The sequence below is a fragment of the Panthera uncia genome, unplaced genomic scaffold, assembly GCF_023721935.1.
Source record: "Panthera uncia isolate 11264 unplaced genomic scaffold, Puncia_PCG_1.0 HiC_scaffold_1510, whole genome shotgun sequence".
NCBI lineage: Eukaryota > Metazoa > Chordata > Mammalia > Carnivora > Felidae > Panthera > Panthera uncia.
Window position 1 is genome coordinate 1 of NW_026058152.1, and position 17,960 is coordinate 17,960.

General features: G+C 47.4%; 2 protein-coding genes across 3 annotated transcripts; one reads left to right on the top strand and one right to left on the bottom strand.

Annotated features, from left to right (window-relative positions):
• Positions 1-2,474, bottom strand: LOC125917127 (fibronectin type III domain-containing protein 4-like). Of its 2 annotated transcripts, XM_049623392.1 has the most exons (7): positions 2,153-2,474; positions 1,827-1,971; positions 1,634-1,749; positions 1,200-1,404; positions 659-748; positions 241-365; positions 1-77 (listed from the first exon to the last, which is right to left on the bottom strand). In XM_049623392.1, the coding sequence occupies exons 2-7, from the start codon at positions 1,945-1,947 to the stop codon at positions 42-44; spliced, it is 693 nt and encodes a 230-aa protein (XP_049479349.1). In that variant the 5' UTR covers positions 1,948-1,971; positions 2,153-2,474; the 3' UTR covers positions 1-41. The 2 variants fall into 2 exon arrangements, with proteins under 2 accessions (XP_049479349.1, XP_049479350.1); XM_049623393.1 differs by lacking the exon at positions 2,153-2,474 and having other exon boundaries at positions 1,827-2,038.
• Positions 2,475-4,195: 1,721 nt separating this feature from the next.
• On the top strand, positions 4,196-14,103 carry LOC125917128 (glucokinase regulatory protein-like). The gene is given in 18 exon segments (XM_049623394.1): positions 4,196-4,254; positions 4,585-4,741; positions 4,932-5,000; positions 5,619-5,627; positions 5,630-5,689; positions 5,990-6,066; positions 6,422-6,488; positions 6,669-6,722; positions 7,696-7,789; positions 10,062-10,168; positions 11,065-11,095; positions 11,377-11,482; positions 12,137-12,247; positions 12,481-12,578; positions 12,937-13,013; positions 13,387-13,483; positions 13,676-13,773; positions 13,865-14,103. Coding segments are annotated over 18 exon segments (1,485 nt in total). The 3' UTR covers positions 13,979-14,103.
• The last annotated feature ends 3,857 nt before the right edge of the window (positions 14,104-17,960 follow it).

Below are 17,960 nucleotides of genomic sequence, written 5' to 3' on the forward strand. Positions count from 1 at the left end.
CAGGTTGCTAGTGCATCTGTTTTCTGGTTCTGTTTCTTCATTCATACATCGATGGTGTTGATGGATGGGGACTTTTTCTGTAAGAGAAAATGGCTTGAGTCTCTAATTGTGGCAAAGTTGTAGCCTTCTCCATCCCAAATATCCATTCTCCTTCTTTTCCTGCCCCTCCTTGCCCTTCTCCCTTTCCACGGCTGCTCCTAGAAGCAAAATCACCCTTCCCTCCCTCAGACCCCACGTCACCTGTCTTGTCCCCACTGGCCTTCCCTGAGGACTCTGTTCCGGCCCCTTCCCCTTCTCCTTGGGGTTGTTGTTGGAGTCATTATCCTTGATGATATCATACTGGCGGCAGAATAGCCCAATTACAGCTGAAACACAACAATACAATCTGAGCCTTGATCTTGACCTCCCCACTCACAGCCTTGAAGGGCAGTGAGATAATCATACAGTTTCTAGAAAATCCTTGAATTTCTGGTGCCCATGTACAAGCACCACCCTCTTAATCTTCCTCTCCTCCAACTTCTGCTCACTCCCCTCCACTAAGCATCTCCCCACTCCATTTCTCTCCCTGCCTTTTCTCCCAACAACCTTTACCATGTCCCGCCTTCACTGAGCTCCCCCCCCCCCAATCCTTGGCCCCCCGGTCCAGCTGCTTACTCACCAGCCCACATGAGCAACACCACCCCAATGATGACCACTTCCCCTGTCTGCAGCGGTCGCTCTCCATCCAGACCCTCCACTGTGATGTCACCTAAGAAGGAGGAGATAGACTCCAGGTTATGGGGGAGCAGCTACAGAGTTCTTCTATGATTCTGGACACTAGTGTCAGGGTAGACTTATCACAGGGTTGCCCCCGGTAGCCGCTCTCTAGGAAGCTATTGGTAGGCAGGTAGTTAGCGACCAAAAAGCAGGAGGGCTGCATGCGAGTACTCACGCAGGCTGCGGTGGAGGCTGTGAACTAAGGATGGGTAAAAGGAAGCTTAAAAGCCCTTCTCCCAAACGATTCATTATCAGCCTGTCTATATCCAGTCCCCTGCCAACCTTTTTCCTTCCTTTCTTGGCAGTATGATGAATTAAATCATCCTTTTATTCATCTAAGCTAGAGTGTTGCCGTTTTGGGGGAAATAAACAAGAGGCTAAAGGCCAGGTAAAAAGCCAGAGAATCCAAAGTTTAGGGAATGGAGAATAGCTGAGACCCTCACCTGGGCTTGAGCTGTTTGAGGGTAGCCGGTCAGAACCCTTGAGAGTTCGGAAGTGCACCCGAGGCCCTGGGGGGCTCTCTCCCCGCAGGCCGATGCTCCTGACCTGCACTGTGTAGTCACTGTCTTCAGCCAGGCCCCAGAGGGCACAGGCCCGAGTGGTGGTGTTCACCTCCCGGATCACACGCTGTCCAGGGCCATTCTGTCTCTGCAGGGAGATGATGGGACAGGAAGGCAGTCTCACACCAGTCCCAGGACTCTTGAACATCCAAGCACTCCACGGAGTAGGGTGAAAAAGGCAGCCTGAGACTGAGGGAACATCAGGTCCCAGCTTCCCCCACCATTGGGAGGGGAGCTTAGTTCTGGGGTGGGGGTAACTGAAGGAATGTTCAGAGATCCAAGGACACAGGTTGAGGGAGCAGAAGGGTGATTCATACTTGCTGGGAAATGGAGTAGCCAATGACGATGTTGCCTTCTGGGACGTCCCAGGACACAGTGGCCGAGTTGGCTCTGAGGTGAGTGACTGTCACATTCACAGGAGAGGGAGGCCGGTCTGTGGGTGCCAGTGAGTTAACAGGTTAACAGGTACCATCCACAAGCTCTGGTTAACCCCACGCCCCCTTTACTCACCTGCTCGCACAAAGCCCAGGTCACAACTGACCAGCAGGAGGACCGTGGGGCTTAAATATGGGGAGAGGGGCATCAGCGAAGCCATGGTCCCCACCGAGTCCGCTGGGAGGCACTGGGGCATCCGCTTGACATCCAGGCGGGGCTCCTGGAGGTGGCAGGAGTTGGGGGGTGGGGGTTCAAGGACTGCCCAGAACGCACGGTGGCAGCAGCTCTCCCGGGCTCCCCACCGCCCACAGCATCCCGGGAGCCCCTCTTCCCTCCACGTCTTCTCCGCCCCCGCATCACCCGGGCACCCGGGTGCGCGGCTCTGCCCTGCCCACACCCACCTCCGCCGGTCCTCGCGATCGGTCAGGCCTCGGGGGGCTGCTCGGTGCCCAGAGGGCGGCCCATCGCCCGACTCCGTGGCGCTGCCCCTACCCCATCCCGGCGCGGGCCCAGCGCGGGGGGCAGCGCGGGACCGAGCTGCGGACAGAGGGCGAGCGGAGGCGTAGCGGGAGCCGGCCGCGGGGCTGCGGGGCCCCCAGAGCTCGGACGGGCCGCGTAGTCTGTCCTCGAGCAGGGGGCGGTGCCGGCGCGGCCTGGCCGCTGGCCTGAGTCCGGGTGCGGGAGGCAGTGCGGCTGCTCCGCCGGCCCCTGCAGCGGGATGTGACCGTCCCGGCCAGCCAGCCGCCGCCTTCTGCAGAGCTGGCCCCGCTCGCTCCGCCGCAGCCCGACCGGGACGTGCCGGCCCGCCCCGCCCCGCTGGGGTTCTCGCAGCCGTCATCCCCCTCCTGCCCCCCCCCCCCCTTCGACCCCGTTCTCCCGGGGCTCCTCCCACGACCCTCCCATTGGCGGCCTCCCGGGTCCCCATCCCTCCGATCCCGGCTCCGGCCCTGGAGCCTGTGGGGGGCGTGGGGAGAGGCGCAGGTGCGAGGGTCTCCTGCACCTGGGAGGGCCCCTCCCTCCCGCGCTTGGAATTAGCCAAGTTGGGAGAAGGAATTGCACCTCCCGTGCGGGAGGGATAGCGTGGCGGAGATAATTGTTTTAACAATCTCCTACTTGTAGACTGCGTCAGCTTTTAAATCTCTTCCCCATTCATAATCTGATATTGATTCTCTTCACTCTCTCATTCATTCTTTCAGTTATTAAACAAATATTTATTGAGCGTCACCTATGTGTTCTGGCATGTTAAGAGCTGGAGATACAGTGATTATTAAGATTGCTGGGTGTATAGGGGGAAATCTAAAGAGCAGCGAGCGACCTATGGTTCTTGTCTTAGCTCTGCCACTTACTGCTTGGCATGGAGAAATTGGTCACCTAAGTCTCAGGTTTCCTACCTGCAAATCAGAGGGTCCAGAACTTCATAGGGCTGTTGGGAAGATCGAATGAGAAAATGTTGGGAAATGTCTTTATAAATCTTACAACACTATGTGAGTGAGAGATTATCAGTAATTTGTACTTAATCTGTTAGTTACTTCATTCATTCAACAAACATGTAAATCCTTAAGTTATTTCATGAGATCTGGAGTGACAACCTGGGTGTGAGTTCCAATTGTGTCAGCTATGTGATCTTTAGCAAAACACTTATCTGAGCCTCAGTTTCACCATCTGAAAAATGAGGGTGTCAATACAATCTTCTTAGTGTTAATGTATCCAATGAGATAAGATATGTGAAAAGTGCATTGTTCAGTGTAAATAAATGTTGGCTAATGTATTTAGGGCAGGTACTTTGGTTTCTAATTCTCATTGCAGCATTTCTATTTCTGTGGCACTTTCTCCTGTAATATCCAGTTCAATGTGTGTCCCCCTGGGGCTCTGAAGCTTCTGTTGCCTTCCTTCTGAGATGAAAGAGTGAAATGGGTCAAGAGGGAGGACTGGGTGTTTTGAGCATGTGATCAAGCTATGGTCCAGGTCCTCTGACCTCCACTGTCCCTGAAGATCCTGATCTCTGGCCTCCTGATGCATCCTGGTCCCAGAGCACTCTTGCTCAGGGATTCTCACTGCCCTGGGCTTGAGCCTGAGCCTGAGTATTATCCTGCACTTCCAGCCTCCAGGTCATCCAGAGAAGAGGTCATTGTGTCCAAAGGGCAAGAGTAATGAACCTCAGGTTTCCTCTTTAGGGGCAAAGCAGAGGCTGGGCAGTCTGCATGCATGCAAAGAAGGACCCCAGGAGCTCCCCTGAGGTGACGAGTGGGCTGGGGGCCTACTGACCAGGAAAGGGTGCAGGAAGAGGTGCTCAGAGGGGGTGGTACTCAGAGAGGCCAGGGTACTTGGGTTAATCATCACTGTGGCTCAGATAAGGCCCTGCCAGCTGGAAGCCGAGTTAGTGTTACAGAAAGATTTGCGTGGCTGAAGAGGCAGGTATGACAGGGTGTCCACAGCGTGCAACCATGCCGGGCACAAAACAGTTTCAACATGTGATTGAGACCCCAGAGCCTGGCAAGTGGGAGTTGAGACCCCCTTCTCCATGTTGGTCTTCTGCATTGATTCCTAGAATCATTTCTTTTCTGGACTTTCCTCCACCCTTGGTTTCTGTTCTCTCCCTCCTCCTTCCCATCTTCCTTCCTGATCTTCTTTCCCTTATAGGCCCAGAGTACCAAGTGCAGGCTAAATCCTTGGGTGGTGCGTGTGCGCGCGCGCGCGTGCGTGCGTGCGTGCGTGTGTGTGTGTGTGTGTCTGTGTCCAAGTACTGCGCCTGCTGCCACTCCCACCTCCGGATCAGCAGGTATGAATGAGGCTTCCGCTTCCTGCCTGTATCTTTGTGCCCCCTTCCCTCTAGTTGTCTGGGTATGAGGCAGCCCCTGCCAGCCACAGAGAAGTCAAACCCACTGACCCAGGACCTGGACAGAGCAGATGCTGAACAAATTGTTCGATTGCTGGGGCAATGTGATGCTGAGATCTTCCAGGAGAAGGGGCAAGTCATGCCCACGTACCAGGTGACCCAGACCCATTCCCTGGACACTGAAAATAGAGATACCAACCCCAACCGCACCTTAACCTCTGCTCTCTGAGACCATAGTCCTTAATATTTGAAACCCTGAGAGCCCCTCCACCGCAACATTCATTCTCCCCCATCCCAATCCATTCTCTTTTTCTTGGCTTCTGATTCCTGCGTGTTCCCTATAGCGACTGTATAGTGAATCAATTCTGACCACCATGGTACAAGTGGCTGGAAAAGTTCAGGAAGTGCTGAAGGTATTGACTCTTCATCTGCTCCCACCTGAACTTCTGTTCTCTCCACCTTTCTCTTTTTTTTTTTTTTTTTGGCCTCCACTTCTCATTTTGCTAGATCTCAGTTCTCCTTTCTCCCAGTCCTCCCCCTGAGATTTTTATTGTCATGTTATTAATCCACAGTAATTAAAATAACTATTATCTGCATAATACTTTATAATTGACCATGTACTTTCACACTCATCACCTTTGCAAAAACCTGTGAAATTAGTGTGATTGTCTCCTTTTTTTTTCCAGATAGGAAAACAAAATCACAGTAGCTTGCCCAAATATATCCAGCTAATAATTGCTGGGTAGCGCTGCGTTACTGATTGATTGATTGGTTGATGACCAAGCTGCTCGGTCCTTTCTGGAATAAGTAAGTGTTTGAATAAGTAGCTAAGCCAGAGTTAGGAGCAGACTGAAGTTTCTTTCTCAAATCCAGGATTTTTTCTGCCACATCGTACTGCTTATGTTCTGTTCACTTTTGTCATAAGAGGCTTAAGAAGACTCCTAATTCCTGTTCTGCTACTGACAAAGAAAAGAACATGCTTCCCCAACCTGAGCGAGGCCATGGCGACATAGGCATTTTTCCTTTCTCAGGAGCCTGAGGGGGGGGGCTGGTGGTGTTGAGTGGAGGGGGCACCTCTGGCAGGATGGCATTCCTCATGTCGGTGAGTACCCCTATCCCTGATTTTCCTCCCCCTGCCTTCTTGGGGTGACCCTCAGGACCACAAAGCTAATCATAGCTAAGCTTCTAGGTGGACCCCTCTAGCCTGGCTCCCTCTCTTCCAAGCTGGATCTCACCCCATATGGAGCCCCATATCTTCTGTCTCTACAGCCCATTCCCCCCACCCCCAATCAATCATCTGCAAGTAGCGTTTTAAGTGCCAGCTTCCAGGCAGTACTGGCTTAAGCACTGGCCTGAGAGAATCCTTACACAGTCTCTACTCTCTAGGTGTCGAAAATCCAAGATAATTGCTCCTTTGCTTTGTCAGAAAGGTTTAGGACAGAAACCTCTTTATACCTACCTCATTGCAGGAGGTGACAGGTAAGCCAAATTGGTCTATGTTGGTCTATGAATATTTTGCTTGGCCTGGATAGTGTTTTTTAGAAATTTAATTTTAAGGCTTTTAGATGGAGATTGTATCCAGTTTGCTTTGGTCCCCATTGTTTCTTATTGCCTTACACTTATTGCCTTCACATACTTAAATTATATGACTTGCCTTTGTAGGTATTTGAGTTTTTCAGCCCTATAGAGTATCTGTTATGGTGCCAAGCAAAGAGTAGGTGTTCAGTCAATGGTAGCTTTCCCTTCATTCCCTTCTCTCAAAGCAGCCTGCCCTAATATACCATAGGCTTCTACTTCCAAACCAGTGCCACTGACCTTGAGTCTGTCCTCTTAGGCCTGTGGTGGCATCTAGGGAGGGGGCAGAAGATAGTGCTCTGCACGGGATTGAGGAACTAAAGAAGGTCTGTGTCTTCCACTAAGAATCAACCAGAGACCCTCTGTTCCTTCTCATGATGACACGAAAGCCCCTATCTAGCCAAAGCCCATTCCCTTCCCCAGTCCTGCCCCTGACATTCCCACCTGATAGGTTTGCATCCTAGAATCCTCCTGGTGGCACTGCTTCACCCATCCTCCTCTCCTAGGTGGCTGCTGGGAAGAAGAGGGTGATTGTCACTGGCATTTCGGTGGGACTCTTTGTGGGTGTGAAGACAGGCTGGGTGGATCTATCCTATGGGGAGAAAGGAAGTGGGAATAGAATAGCATGGAAAATAGATTGATGAAGTGGGTGCTAGACAACAGAGAGGGTTTGCATAAGGAATTTTGATTTTACTCTCACTAATTAAGACCCAGTTGTATGAATGTGGGACAATGGGAAAAGGATCCTATTTCAGAATACTTGTATATCAATCCGTTCAATAACCAAGATAGATGGACTAGTCCCAGGGTCAGCAGACTACCCTGGCAGGTCAATCCTGCCACTGCTTGTTTTTGTAAGTAAAGTTTTACTGAAACACAGCTGTTTGTGTTTACGTAATATCTATGACTACTTCACCCTACAACGGTAGGGTTGAGTATTGCACAGAGATCATAGGGCCCACAAAGCCTAAAATACTTACTCTCTCACTCTTTACAGAAAGAGCTGACCCCTGGACCAGTCCCTTGCTACTTAAGTATGGTCTTCACACAGCGACATTAGTATCTCCTGGGATTTGCTAGAAATGCAGAATCTCAGGTCCCACCCCAGACCTACTGCGTCTGACTCTGCATTTTAACAAGATTCCCAGGTAGCCTGTTTGAGAAGCACTGGACTAGGTGACCCAAATTTTCCCTCACAACTGCAGCTGATTCTAACAATTCACTAAACAGAAACGAGTTCAGCGATGCCAGATGTGGAAGGAGGCACACAAGGAGGGCAGGACACTGACCTTAAGGAGCATACAATTTAGTTGAGTAGTTTTCAAAATTTACCATGCAGAGGACATCCTTGGGGGATCTTGTTAAAAATACAGGCCCTGGGCTTTCCCTTCAAATGTGGATCCAGTAGATCTTAACTGGGCCTGGGAATATGCGTTTCTAACAAGCATTCTGGGGGATTCTGATGCACATGGGCCTTGGGCAACACTAGAGTAACCCCTCTCATCATGCCTATTTTTCTCTCCCTACCATCAGGCTCCCTTTGTGGCGGGCCAGATGGACTACTGCATGGATAACCCAACCATCTTCTTGCCAGTCCTGGTCGGTTTCAACCCCGTGAACATGGCCAGGTGAACCTTCGGTGATGAAAGGTGATGATTGGCCAACCCCCCAGGGGAAGGCGGAGAGGAACCCTGCCAAAATCCACAAAGGTGAGGGCATGGTTTTTAAGGTCTCATTAATCACATCTCAGAATATTAAAGTAAATATAGACTGTCCCTAAGCTTATGAATTTTGGTTTTTATTTTTGTGTTTTTGGTCAGTTGGTTGATTTATTCTCTTGTTTCAGAAAAGATTAAAAGCAGCTTACAAAGACCACATAAAATCCAATAAAGGATGCATTCAAAACAGGGAGGGAAGAGACAAGGAAAACAAGGGCTAGAAGATAGAATAGGGTCAGGGAAATGCGTACCACAAAGTTCTGTACTTTCTTTCAAGTGTCTTTTCAAAGGAGTGTTGGGTACTGACTCCCTTTGCCCAGCTCCCTTATTTTAGCATCCATTCTCTTTTGTCATTCTGGGCACCCCTTCAGTCCCCCTGGCTACTCAAATCCCTCACCCGGTTCCCCTTTCCTGAGAACTCTGTGCCACCAAATCACCTCCCTCTTATTCTCTAGGTGAATGGTCACTTTGATCTCAGAGAAGGTCAGCATAGGAAACCAATAGTGCTCAGGTGGTTCTGTGAATGTGCTGCCTTGACAGTGTTAAAGGATTAAGAAAGTAGATTCTTAGCCCCTTGTGTGAGAGCTCTGATGTTGTTGGTTTGGGGTAAGGACCTGAAATATCTATTTTTTAAAAACATCCCTGGAGATTTTGGTGCACAGGCAGGTTTGGGGAACTCTGTAAATTAACCTTTGGAGTGGACGCCCTGATGAAGCTGAAGGCTTCCTTCTCTGGAGCATTCCAGAGAAGGCTTGTTGATTCCTCAAAAGCAGCTTTGCACATTCAATGGTGGTCTTGGAGGGAGGGACAGCTGGGTTCTTTCTGAGGCCCTTTTCTCAACTCCTAGATTCCAGGCTTGTAGTGTAGTTCGTATGAACATATAAATGAGTCTGAGATACTTTTAACCCTGATCCTTTTAATGGAGGACTCTCCTTCACCAAAAATGTATCTGCGGCAAATGATGCTAATTTCAGGCACTGTGACTAAGTGAAATGAAGGATTTCAAACAATGTAGGCGTGGAGATCTTCCAGTTGTTCCTTAAATCAGTGGCTCCCAAACTTGGCTGATCTTCAGAATCGTCTGAGAAGCATTTTAAAAATACAGATTTTTGGGCTCCTCTCCAGAACTCCTGAAGCTGATTCTCAGGGTGGGCGTGGTACTCAGAAATGGGTAGTTTAAAAAACAAACAAAACTCCCCAGGTGATTTTGATGACTAGCCAAGTTTAAGAATCTCGGTTTTAAACCACCCAGTGAACACTGTCTCCTCTCTCTGGGAGAGGAGTTTCAGAAGTAGTTTGAGGACAAATGATAGGAAACACTTAACACAATGGGTATGTAATATATGAAACTTGTTTGCCCTCGAAGAAATACAGATGAAAAAATGTAAAAATAGTTCAAGAAGGGGTAGAACTTTTGCAGGGATGGGATGATAAGGGGAAGTTAGGGAGAACTCAAAGGTAACTCTTTGAGCTCCTGCCACAATAGGTGATTTGCTAATTATCCCCTAGCAGAATTGACAAGCAGAGATCAACTACAGAAGATCCCCATTCTTCAGAGATTCCATGGTTACACCTATGCAGCCAACAAGATTGCTACTCTCTTGTCCCACTAGCACATTGTTTTCTTCAGGATTCATTTATTAAAGGTGTGTTTGCCAACTGTTAGGTGCTATGCCTCATACCTTGTAATTGGGTTCCTTCAGGAGGAACTGTTGTCTTGTCCCTCAGGTAGTGAGGGGTTTGCTATTTGGGGAGATTTCCCGAATATGTTTCCGGAAATGGGAAGGGCTTCTGATGGACCCTACGACTGAAAATAAGGTGGCAATTTTGACATTCTGATGATAGGTACTCCTCCAGGGGCCTACAGAGAGTGTGGGTAGTATGGTCATGACAGTGGAACATGTGCAAGGACCAGGATACAAGAAAGTTCTGGTCTCAGGCTGGAGTTTTAGGTTTGAGAGTTGGCTATGCTCTGGGATTAAATCGCTGAATGTTTTACAAACCCTTGTCCTTGGGGTTCAGGGACACAGAGCCCCTAAGAGCTCTAAAGCACACCTCTCTAGGAGGTTGTTGTCCTTGGACCCCAATCTCAATGTGGTCTTTGATCCTGATTCCCATCTGAAGCCCTTCGTTGAGATCCTTACAGATAATCTCCCCACCTCTGTCTCTCTGTGGGCCCCGGAAATGACCCCATTGAAGACTGGCGTTCGACATTCTGACAAGTAGCAGAACGGATGCAGAAACTGCAAGAGAAACAGGAAGCTTTTGTGCTCAATCCTGCAATTGGGGTAGGATCCTCCCCACCCCCACCTAGGGAATGCTTGCCACTTCCCAAATGCCTCCAATTTTAGGTTGTTACATCTGGTCTGAATTCCTGGCGTTGTGTGTCAACTAAAATGTTGTAAAGCAAATCCTATTTTCCCCTTTCCTTGTTCACCTTAAGATGTGTTTCCATCCTGACCCTGCCTCTTAAATCAGTCATCATCAAATACCTAAGCCATCTAGGGCAGTTTCCTGTTTGAAGAACCTCTTCTTCATCTATCAGTAGAAAGAGTTGTTCTTTTGTGTTTTAATTTCAAAGATGGGCTTTAAAAAATATGGCATTCAGTTTCATTCTTCTGCTTTCTAATCTTCTCCAAAACTGAGTGGGCCTTCCAAGCCTCCTGTGCTCCTGTGCCTTTTTCTCTGCATCGAGGATGCATGGCACCGGCATCGTCTATACTCACTTTGACTTGGCAGGAGCCTTGGCTGAATCGCTGTCACTGCCCCTCCCTGCCTGTGACGGGCACGGCTGTGACATTCTCCTTGCTCTTCCTTTGGTGAGATGGGAAGGCAGGAACCCCACGTCACATGTGAGTGCCATATCTTTCATCTCTCAGGAGCTCCCCTCTCCTGCCTGCAGTTGATTGCTTTTAATCTCCTTTTCTCAGACACTGCCTTTGTCCTGCCTTTTGCAATAATCTCTTTATGTTTGGTGTGTCGTGTTACCTACCTGGACCATTACAATGGCTGCTTCATTGATCTGTCCAAAGAACATGAAATGTGGTGTTTGCATTGAAAAACTGCTCTTTAAAAAATGGGGCCTTGAGTGGGGAGAAAGTTCTTGGGGGGAAAAAAAGACCCTCAGTGAAAAACGCTTATCTCCAGCTAGCAGGACATCCAGTCCCTGTGGCTTCCTCCTCAGAGTCCTGAATGTACCATAGAAACGACCAGAGGTGGCCCTTACTCTCTCTCTTCTCCTTCTCTCAGTTAAGCCCTCAACCCAGCACTCCTCATAGCATACTGAGCACCACCAGTACTGCCATATGCATGCCGACCGGCCTCTAGCCAGACTGCATGCCCAAGAGTCACTACCTAGACTCCATGCCCAAGGGCCACTAACTAGAGCACATGCCCGGGAGTCACTAACCAGACTGCGTGCCCAGTGATCACTAACTAGTGAGCTCGGGGATTCTCCTTCCTCCCCAATTCCTCCTGGGTGTCATCACCTCCTCAGCCCCGGGCCTCAGTGGGTCATCCTGGATGAAAGGTAGAAACGCTACCAAGATCCTGTTGGAAACCCTGTTACTGGCAGCGCACAAGACTGTGGACCAGGGGGCATTGCAGCGTCAGAGAGGTAGGGAAGATCTGAACAAGAGAAAGCTCAGAGTCAGGCAGGGAGTGGGATGGTACAGGTTGGGGGGTGGCAGGTCCGGACTCAGAGACCGGTTAGTGGCAGCAAGGGTGAGAGGCGCCACCACTCCTCCCGTGGGAAAAGAGCTGGCCTGGGGATGCCACTGTTCCTACCATGCAGTCCTAGAGTCTCGATTGTTTCCAGTGGACCCTGGATTCCTCAGGGCCCACTAATCCCTGTGCCCACCTGGAGCACCTAATCCCTGAACCCACCTGGGACATCCAAAACTAACCTAGCTTCGGAGAGTCTGTGACTTAGGGATGGTCCAGATCAGGCAGGAAGAGCTCATTCTGCTGGGGGCTTCTTCCCTTACCAGGGTTTCTGGCCTGGCTCCCAGACTCTCCACCTACCTTCTCACCAACTCTGATCCTATCCTTCTCCCATGTCCTTGTCCTTCTGTCTGGTCTTTGTTTTCTGCTCACTGAAACTTTTTCTGCCCTTCTGGAATGCTGTCGGGGTCCACTCACTGCACTTCCATGAAGGGCCAGTAGAACTTAGTTTTAAGGGAATTGTGCCTTCCCCTGGGCAGGGGTGATACTCATACTTTCTGAGGGGGCACTGGGCCCACCCTGGGAACTGCTAGCCTTTCTCCCAGATGCCTTCTGGAAATCCTGCGGACATTTGAGCGGTCTCATCAGGTGACCTATAGCCAAAGCCCTAAGAGCGCCACCCTGATGAAGCAAGCCAGCACCAGGTGTGTGGAAATGTGTTTGGAGGGGGGAAGTGGTGTGGGTGGGGAATGTCCTTAGAACACATGTTAACATGGTGAGGGTAGCAGATCTGCATGGTGGAGGGTCATGGCAGGCTTTCTGTTGGTTTAGTCCTGTGCTCTGACATACGCATCTTTCTCTGATCCCTGGCTTTTTCTTTCTTCTTTTTTTTTTTTTATTGTGATCTCTCATGTCCTTACCTCTGGCCCATTCTCAGCCCGGAGAAAAAAGGCTGAGTGTACCTTGTTGGTTGGCAGACCCTTGGCATCATTGCCATCATGGATGGAGTGGAGTACATCCACATCTTTGGTGCTGGTGGAACCCCAGGCCAGACTCTCTTCCTGGTTCCTCCTGATGCAAACCAGTTGGTCTGCTATCGAAACACTTTCCTACTCCCAACCCATGAGGGTTCCTCATTCAATGTCCATTCTTTTCTATCTGAATAGGCATTTCAGTCAAATACTCTTTCCTTTGAACCCCTACTCCGGCCTTGGTCCCTCAGTTCCCAGCCCTGCTTTAGTTGTGGCCTCTCATGCGTGCTACACCTCATCCTACACCCCACTTGCCACTTTTCTCCAAGCCCCATTAACATATGCGCCCCCCCCCCCCCAAGTCTGGAACCTTTCTTTCCCATAAAGCCCATTACTCCTCTCTCCGTCCTTAAACTTTGCAGATTTCCGAGATGTCCGTGGCTTTCTCATTGGTGATCACAGTGATATGTTTAACCAGAAGGCTGAGCTCATCAACCAGGTGGGAGGATGATGGGATGTGGGAGAGGTTGTGAAGGTGACTGGTGAGCAGGGAGTGGGAAGTAAGGAATGGTGGAGACAGGTCGGGGAGTACAACATGGTAGTCATCCAGAGAAGAGAATATGGGTTAGAGGTCAGGAGTCTTTGGGGAAGCACAGGGATGGTGGAAGGCTCTGGATTCGCCCTCTAAAGCTGGCTCTAGTCCCATGCTCTTCCCTCAACTTGCTGCATCATCTTGGGCAAAACACTACCTCCTTGAACCTTTCATCTATATACAAGAACACTGTATTAAAGGTCCTCTGAGGCTCTCTGCAGTCTCCAAGCCAATGTGCTGGAGTTTTTCATGGGGGGAACTCTCATCTTCCTCTGTGCAGGGTCCCCAGTTCTCCTTCTCCCAGGAGGACTTCCTGACTTCCATCTTGCCATCCCTCACAGAAATTGACACTGTGGTCTTCATTTTTACCCTGGATGGTAAGAGGGAAGATGGGAGCAGTGGGGTGAGTAGATGGAGGCAGTGGAGTGACTCAGGAACTGTCGTTTTTCTGGGTCTTAGGGCACTTGCTCAGAGGCAGGGACAGGGGCATATGTCCTGACTGGACCCCAGGGTAACGGGAAGAACAGCTGAACAGCCAGCCTTTCAACTCTGGTGCCCTCCCCTTCTAGACAACCTCATGGAGGTGCAGACGCTGGTGGAGCAGGTGAGAGAGAAGACTGCCAACATCCAGGCCTTGGCACATAGCACTGTGGGGCAGTCCCTGCCGGTGAGGGTCCAGCCTTTAGGAGGGAACCTTGGGTGGCACTTACAGCAAGGCCTTCCTGGAGATCTTCTTCTGTTCCTCTTTCTTTCTCCAGACCCCTCTGAAGAAACTCTTCCCCTCCATCATCAGTGTCATGTGGCCACTGCTTTGCTTCGAATATGAAGGGCACTTTATCCAGGTATGGAGCATGAGAAAGTGTTGTCTATAGAAAAGAACTCAGAGGAGGAGGGATTCCAGAAATTAGAAAACTCAAGGCTAGTGGGTAGAAAGCTTTGTTGGATTCCCACAAAGCCAGCTGGGCAAGTTCTTGGGCTACCAGGTCACTGGTCAGAGTTTCCAAGGCAGTGGCTCAGTATTCTCCAGAAATATTCAAAAAAGAAAAATGCAAAAAAGGCCAGACCACCAATCACTTGACAGATACTCATTGGTCCTTTGTTACAGGTTCACTGTCAATACCATAGTCATCCTCACTATACAAAAGTCTTTATGGTATAGGTTTGCAAGTTTACTATGCTGAATTCACTGCAGGCAATATTACATTGATACGGATCCTATTTACCAGTAAAATTATAATCTGGTACACCCATGATGATAACCACAGAAATAATAATCACCCTGGGTGCGCTTTGCAGTTTAGAGTTTGAAGTGGACATCAGGACATCTGGGTGTCAGTTCAGCTGTGCTTTGTGGCCCAAGAAAGAAAGCAGTTTTATATCTCTAGCCCTCAGTTTTCTCACTCAATACCTGTTTACCATCCACAGGGCCCAACGAGAGCCCTGAAGGTTTGCCCTAGAGAGCCATGGTCTCATCCATTATTCAGATCACCTCCTCCAGGAAGTTTCCTAACTTGAGCAGACAACAGCTGGAATGTTGCCTTACCTGTACTCAGAGCTCACCAGAAGCCCCTCTCCCCCTGAGTCAGGGGATCCATGCTGCTTCCAACATGTATCTTTATCTTCCCTTCCAAATGCTGTTCATTCGTCACATCTTTACTTTTTGGCATACCTTCCACATTCATTGTCTCCTTTGAGATCTCACATCTTCTAAGAAGTCTTCTCTGATTAAACCCACACTGTCTAGGCTCCTCCTTTATGTGATATACCTCTCCACACTTACACGGTTTATTATACAGTCATCATGCCTAATACACATGTAGGCCTCTGCACTTTGCAAAGTATTTCATTTATAATATCAGTTCTTATAACAGTCTCCTAAAGGATGTATGTTTAATGTCCCCCATGTCTCAAATAAGGAAGTTGAAACTAAGAGATTAAGGGATTGTAATCATGGCCACACAACTAAAGCGGAGTCAGGACTGAAACCCCAGCCTTGTGACTCTAAGTCCGTGGTTGGTTTCGCTGTACAATATACACTTTGGCCATAGCCGTGAGTTGAGCCAGATTCTTTTACTCTTCATTCAACAAATATTTTTTATACACATATCACATGCCAGGTACTATTCCAGGGTTAGGGGATACAGTAGAGAGTGTTAACCTGTGATCTTTCGAAAGATATGTGTATTTTTAAAGAAAATTGTAATTAAAATAGCAATATTTTCATTGTAAAAACTTTAGGAAATACAGAAATCAAAAGAAGGAAAAAAGTATCCGTAACAGCCTTCTTCCCAAAAACCACTTAGACAAATTATGGAGAATGTCCCTCTAGACTTTTTATGCAAATGTAAGTATATTTATACAAAAATAGGACAATATTTGACATGCTGTTTTTAACTTGCTTCTCTTCATTGAAAATTATGAGCACCTTTCTGCACAATTATATCCACATCATTGTTTTTAATGTTGATGTAGTATCCTGCTGTATGGATGTACCATAATTTGTTCACTTTTCCCTCCATTGTTAGACCTTGTAGATAGTTTCGATATCATGGCTTTAATCAAAATACTGCATTGAACATCCTTCTACATGTATTTGACTGTTTCGTGAGGATAAGCCCTGGGATGAATGTCAAAAGTGGAATCACTGGGCCAAAAGGTGTGTAAGATGTTAAGGCTTTTTTTTTTAATTAAATTTTTTTTACCAGTTTATTTTTTGAGAGAGAGAGAGAGCACAAGCAGGGGAGGGGCGGAGAGAGAGGGAGACAGAATCTGAAGCAGGCACCAGGCACTGAGCTGTCAGCACAGGGCCTGACCCCAGGCTCGACTTGGGGCTCCATGGGGCTCGAGCTCTTGGACCTCCTCAAGATCATGACCTGAGCCAGGGTCAGATGCAAAACCGACTGAGCCACCCAGGCGCTCCAAGGTTTTTGGATACAGGTTGTCAAAGTGATCTAAAAGGTTTGTAAACAAAGTAGAAAATTGCTTGTTCCCCCATACCCTTTGAATACTGGGTAGCATTGTTCTTTTTAATCTTCACTAATCAGCAAAGAAAGCGAAACAGAACAAAAAGCACTCAGTGTTGTTTTAATTCACATTCCTTTGATGACTATGGAAAAGTGTGTGATGGGCATTGAAGAGGGCACTTGTTGGGATGAGCTCTGGGTGTTGTATGTAAGCCAATTTGACAATAAATTATATTAAAAAAAAAAAGATTAAAGGGCTCCTGGGGGACTCAGTCAGTTGAGCTTCTGAGTCTTGATTTGCGCTGGGGTCATGATCTCATGGTTCTTAGGTTCTAGTCCCGTGTCAGGCTCTGTGCTGCCGGTGGGGATCCTGCTGGGGATTCTGTCTCTCTTTCTCTCTCTTTGTCCTTCCCTGCTTGCTCTCTGTCTGTCTCTGTCTCAAAAAAAAAAAAAAAAAAAAAAAAAAAAAAAAAAAAAAAGTATATATTGGCCATTGAATTTTTTTTCTTTATTGAATTACTTCTTCATACCTTTTGGGAATATTCACCCATTCTTTTAGAAGTGTCTATTTTTCTTACTAATTATAAGAGGGAGTGTATATAGCAAGGATAGCAGCCATTTTTTCCTGTTCTATATTTTCCCCTAGTTTATTACTATTTTTTATTTCTATGTTTTTGATGTAGAGATGATTTAAATTTTTAGATAGTCACATCTAGCAATATTTTGTGTGCGTGTCTATGGCTTCTGTCTTTTGCTTGAATCCAGTTTGTATCTTTCTAAATGTATAGCAATTGTTTGAAATAAGGAGGTTTCCATTAGTAAATCTTTAGTTGCAGAAATATTTTTGATGTAAACTCCCACACATTTTTTCCTCCCACACTTTTATTTTGAAAATTTTCCACCCTACAGAAAAATTGCAAAAATAGGACTGTGAACACCCATACACTTTTCCCTAGATTAACCAGTCTTTAACATTTACCACATCTGTTTCATCCCTCTTTTCCTCTGAATTATTTAAAAGATACTTGGAGATATGATGACAATTGACATAAATTACTGTGTCCCCTAAGAACAAGGACATTTGCATACGTAACTGCAATATAATTATCACACTCAGGAAAATGACAGTGAATACTATTATCTAACATGCAGACTGTATTAAAACTTCCCCAATTCTCCCTGTATTATTTTTATTTACAGGCCTAGGATTCAATCAGAGATAATGCACTGCATTTAGTCATCAGGTCTCTTTAGTTTCCTTTATTCTACGTGAGTTCTTTGGCTGCTTTTTGTGTCCCTTATGACATTGATAGCATAGAAATCTGGACCAATTTGATTTTAGAATGTGCTTCACCTTGGATTTGCCTGATTGTTTCTTCATTATATTCAGGTGAAGTTTTTTGGCAGGAGTACTGCATAGGAGTACTGATATCCTTTATCAGCCTATCACATTAGGAGGCACCTGATATCAGTTAGTCCCTTTATTGGTGATGCTATGTTTGATCAGTTACTCAAGGTAGTATCAGATTTCTTTGTATCCTGTTCCTTAGCAATCTTTCACCCAATGGTTTTAGCATGCACTGGTGATTCTTGGCTGAATCAGTTATTACTATGGTGGTTTTAAAATGGTGATTTTCTATTTCTAACCTTATTTCTACATTTATTAGTTGACATTCTTCTGGAAAGAAAATCGTTCTCTTCTCTTCCCACTCATCTATATTTGTTTAGACTCTGTATGGACTCATTAATTTTTTGTTGTTGTTAAATGTGTTTTAATCCATTCCTGTCATTATTGATTTTAATGTTCAAAATGAGAGTTTATTCAAGCTGGCCCCTGTGTCCTTGTGACATATCCCCATTAGTGTTTGAACATTCTTTGCTGTGTTTTGTT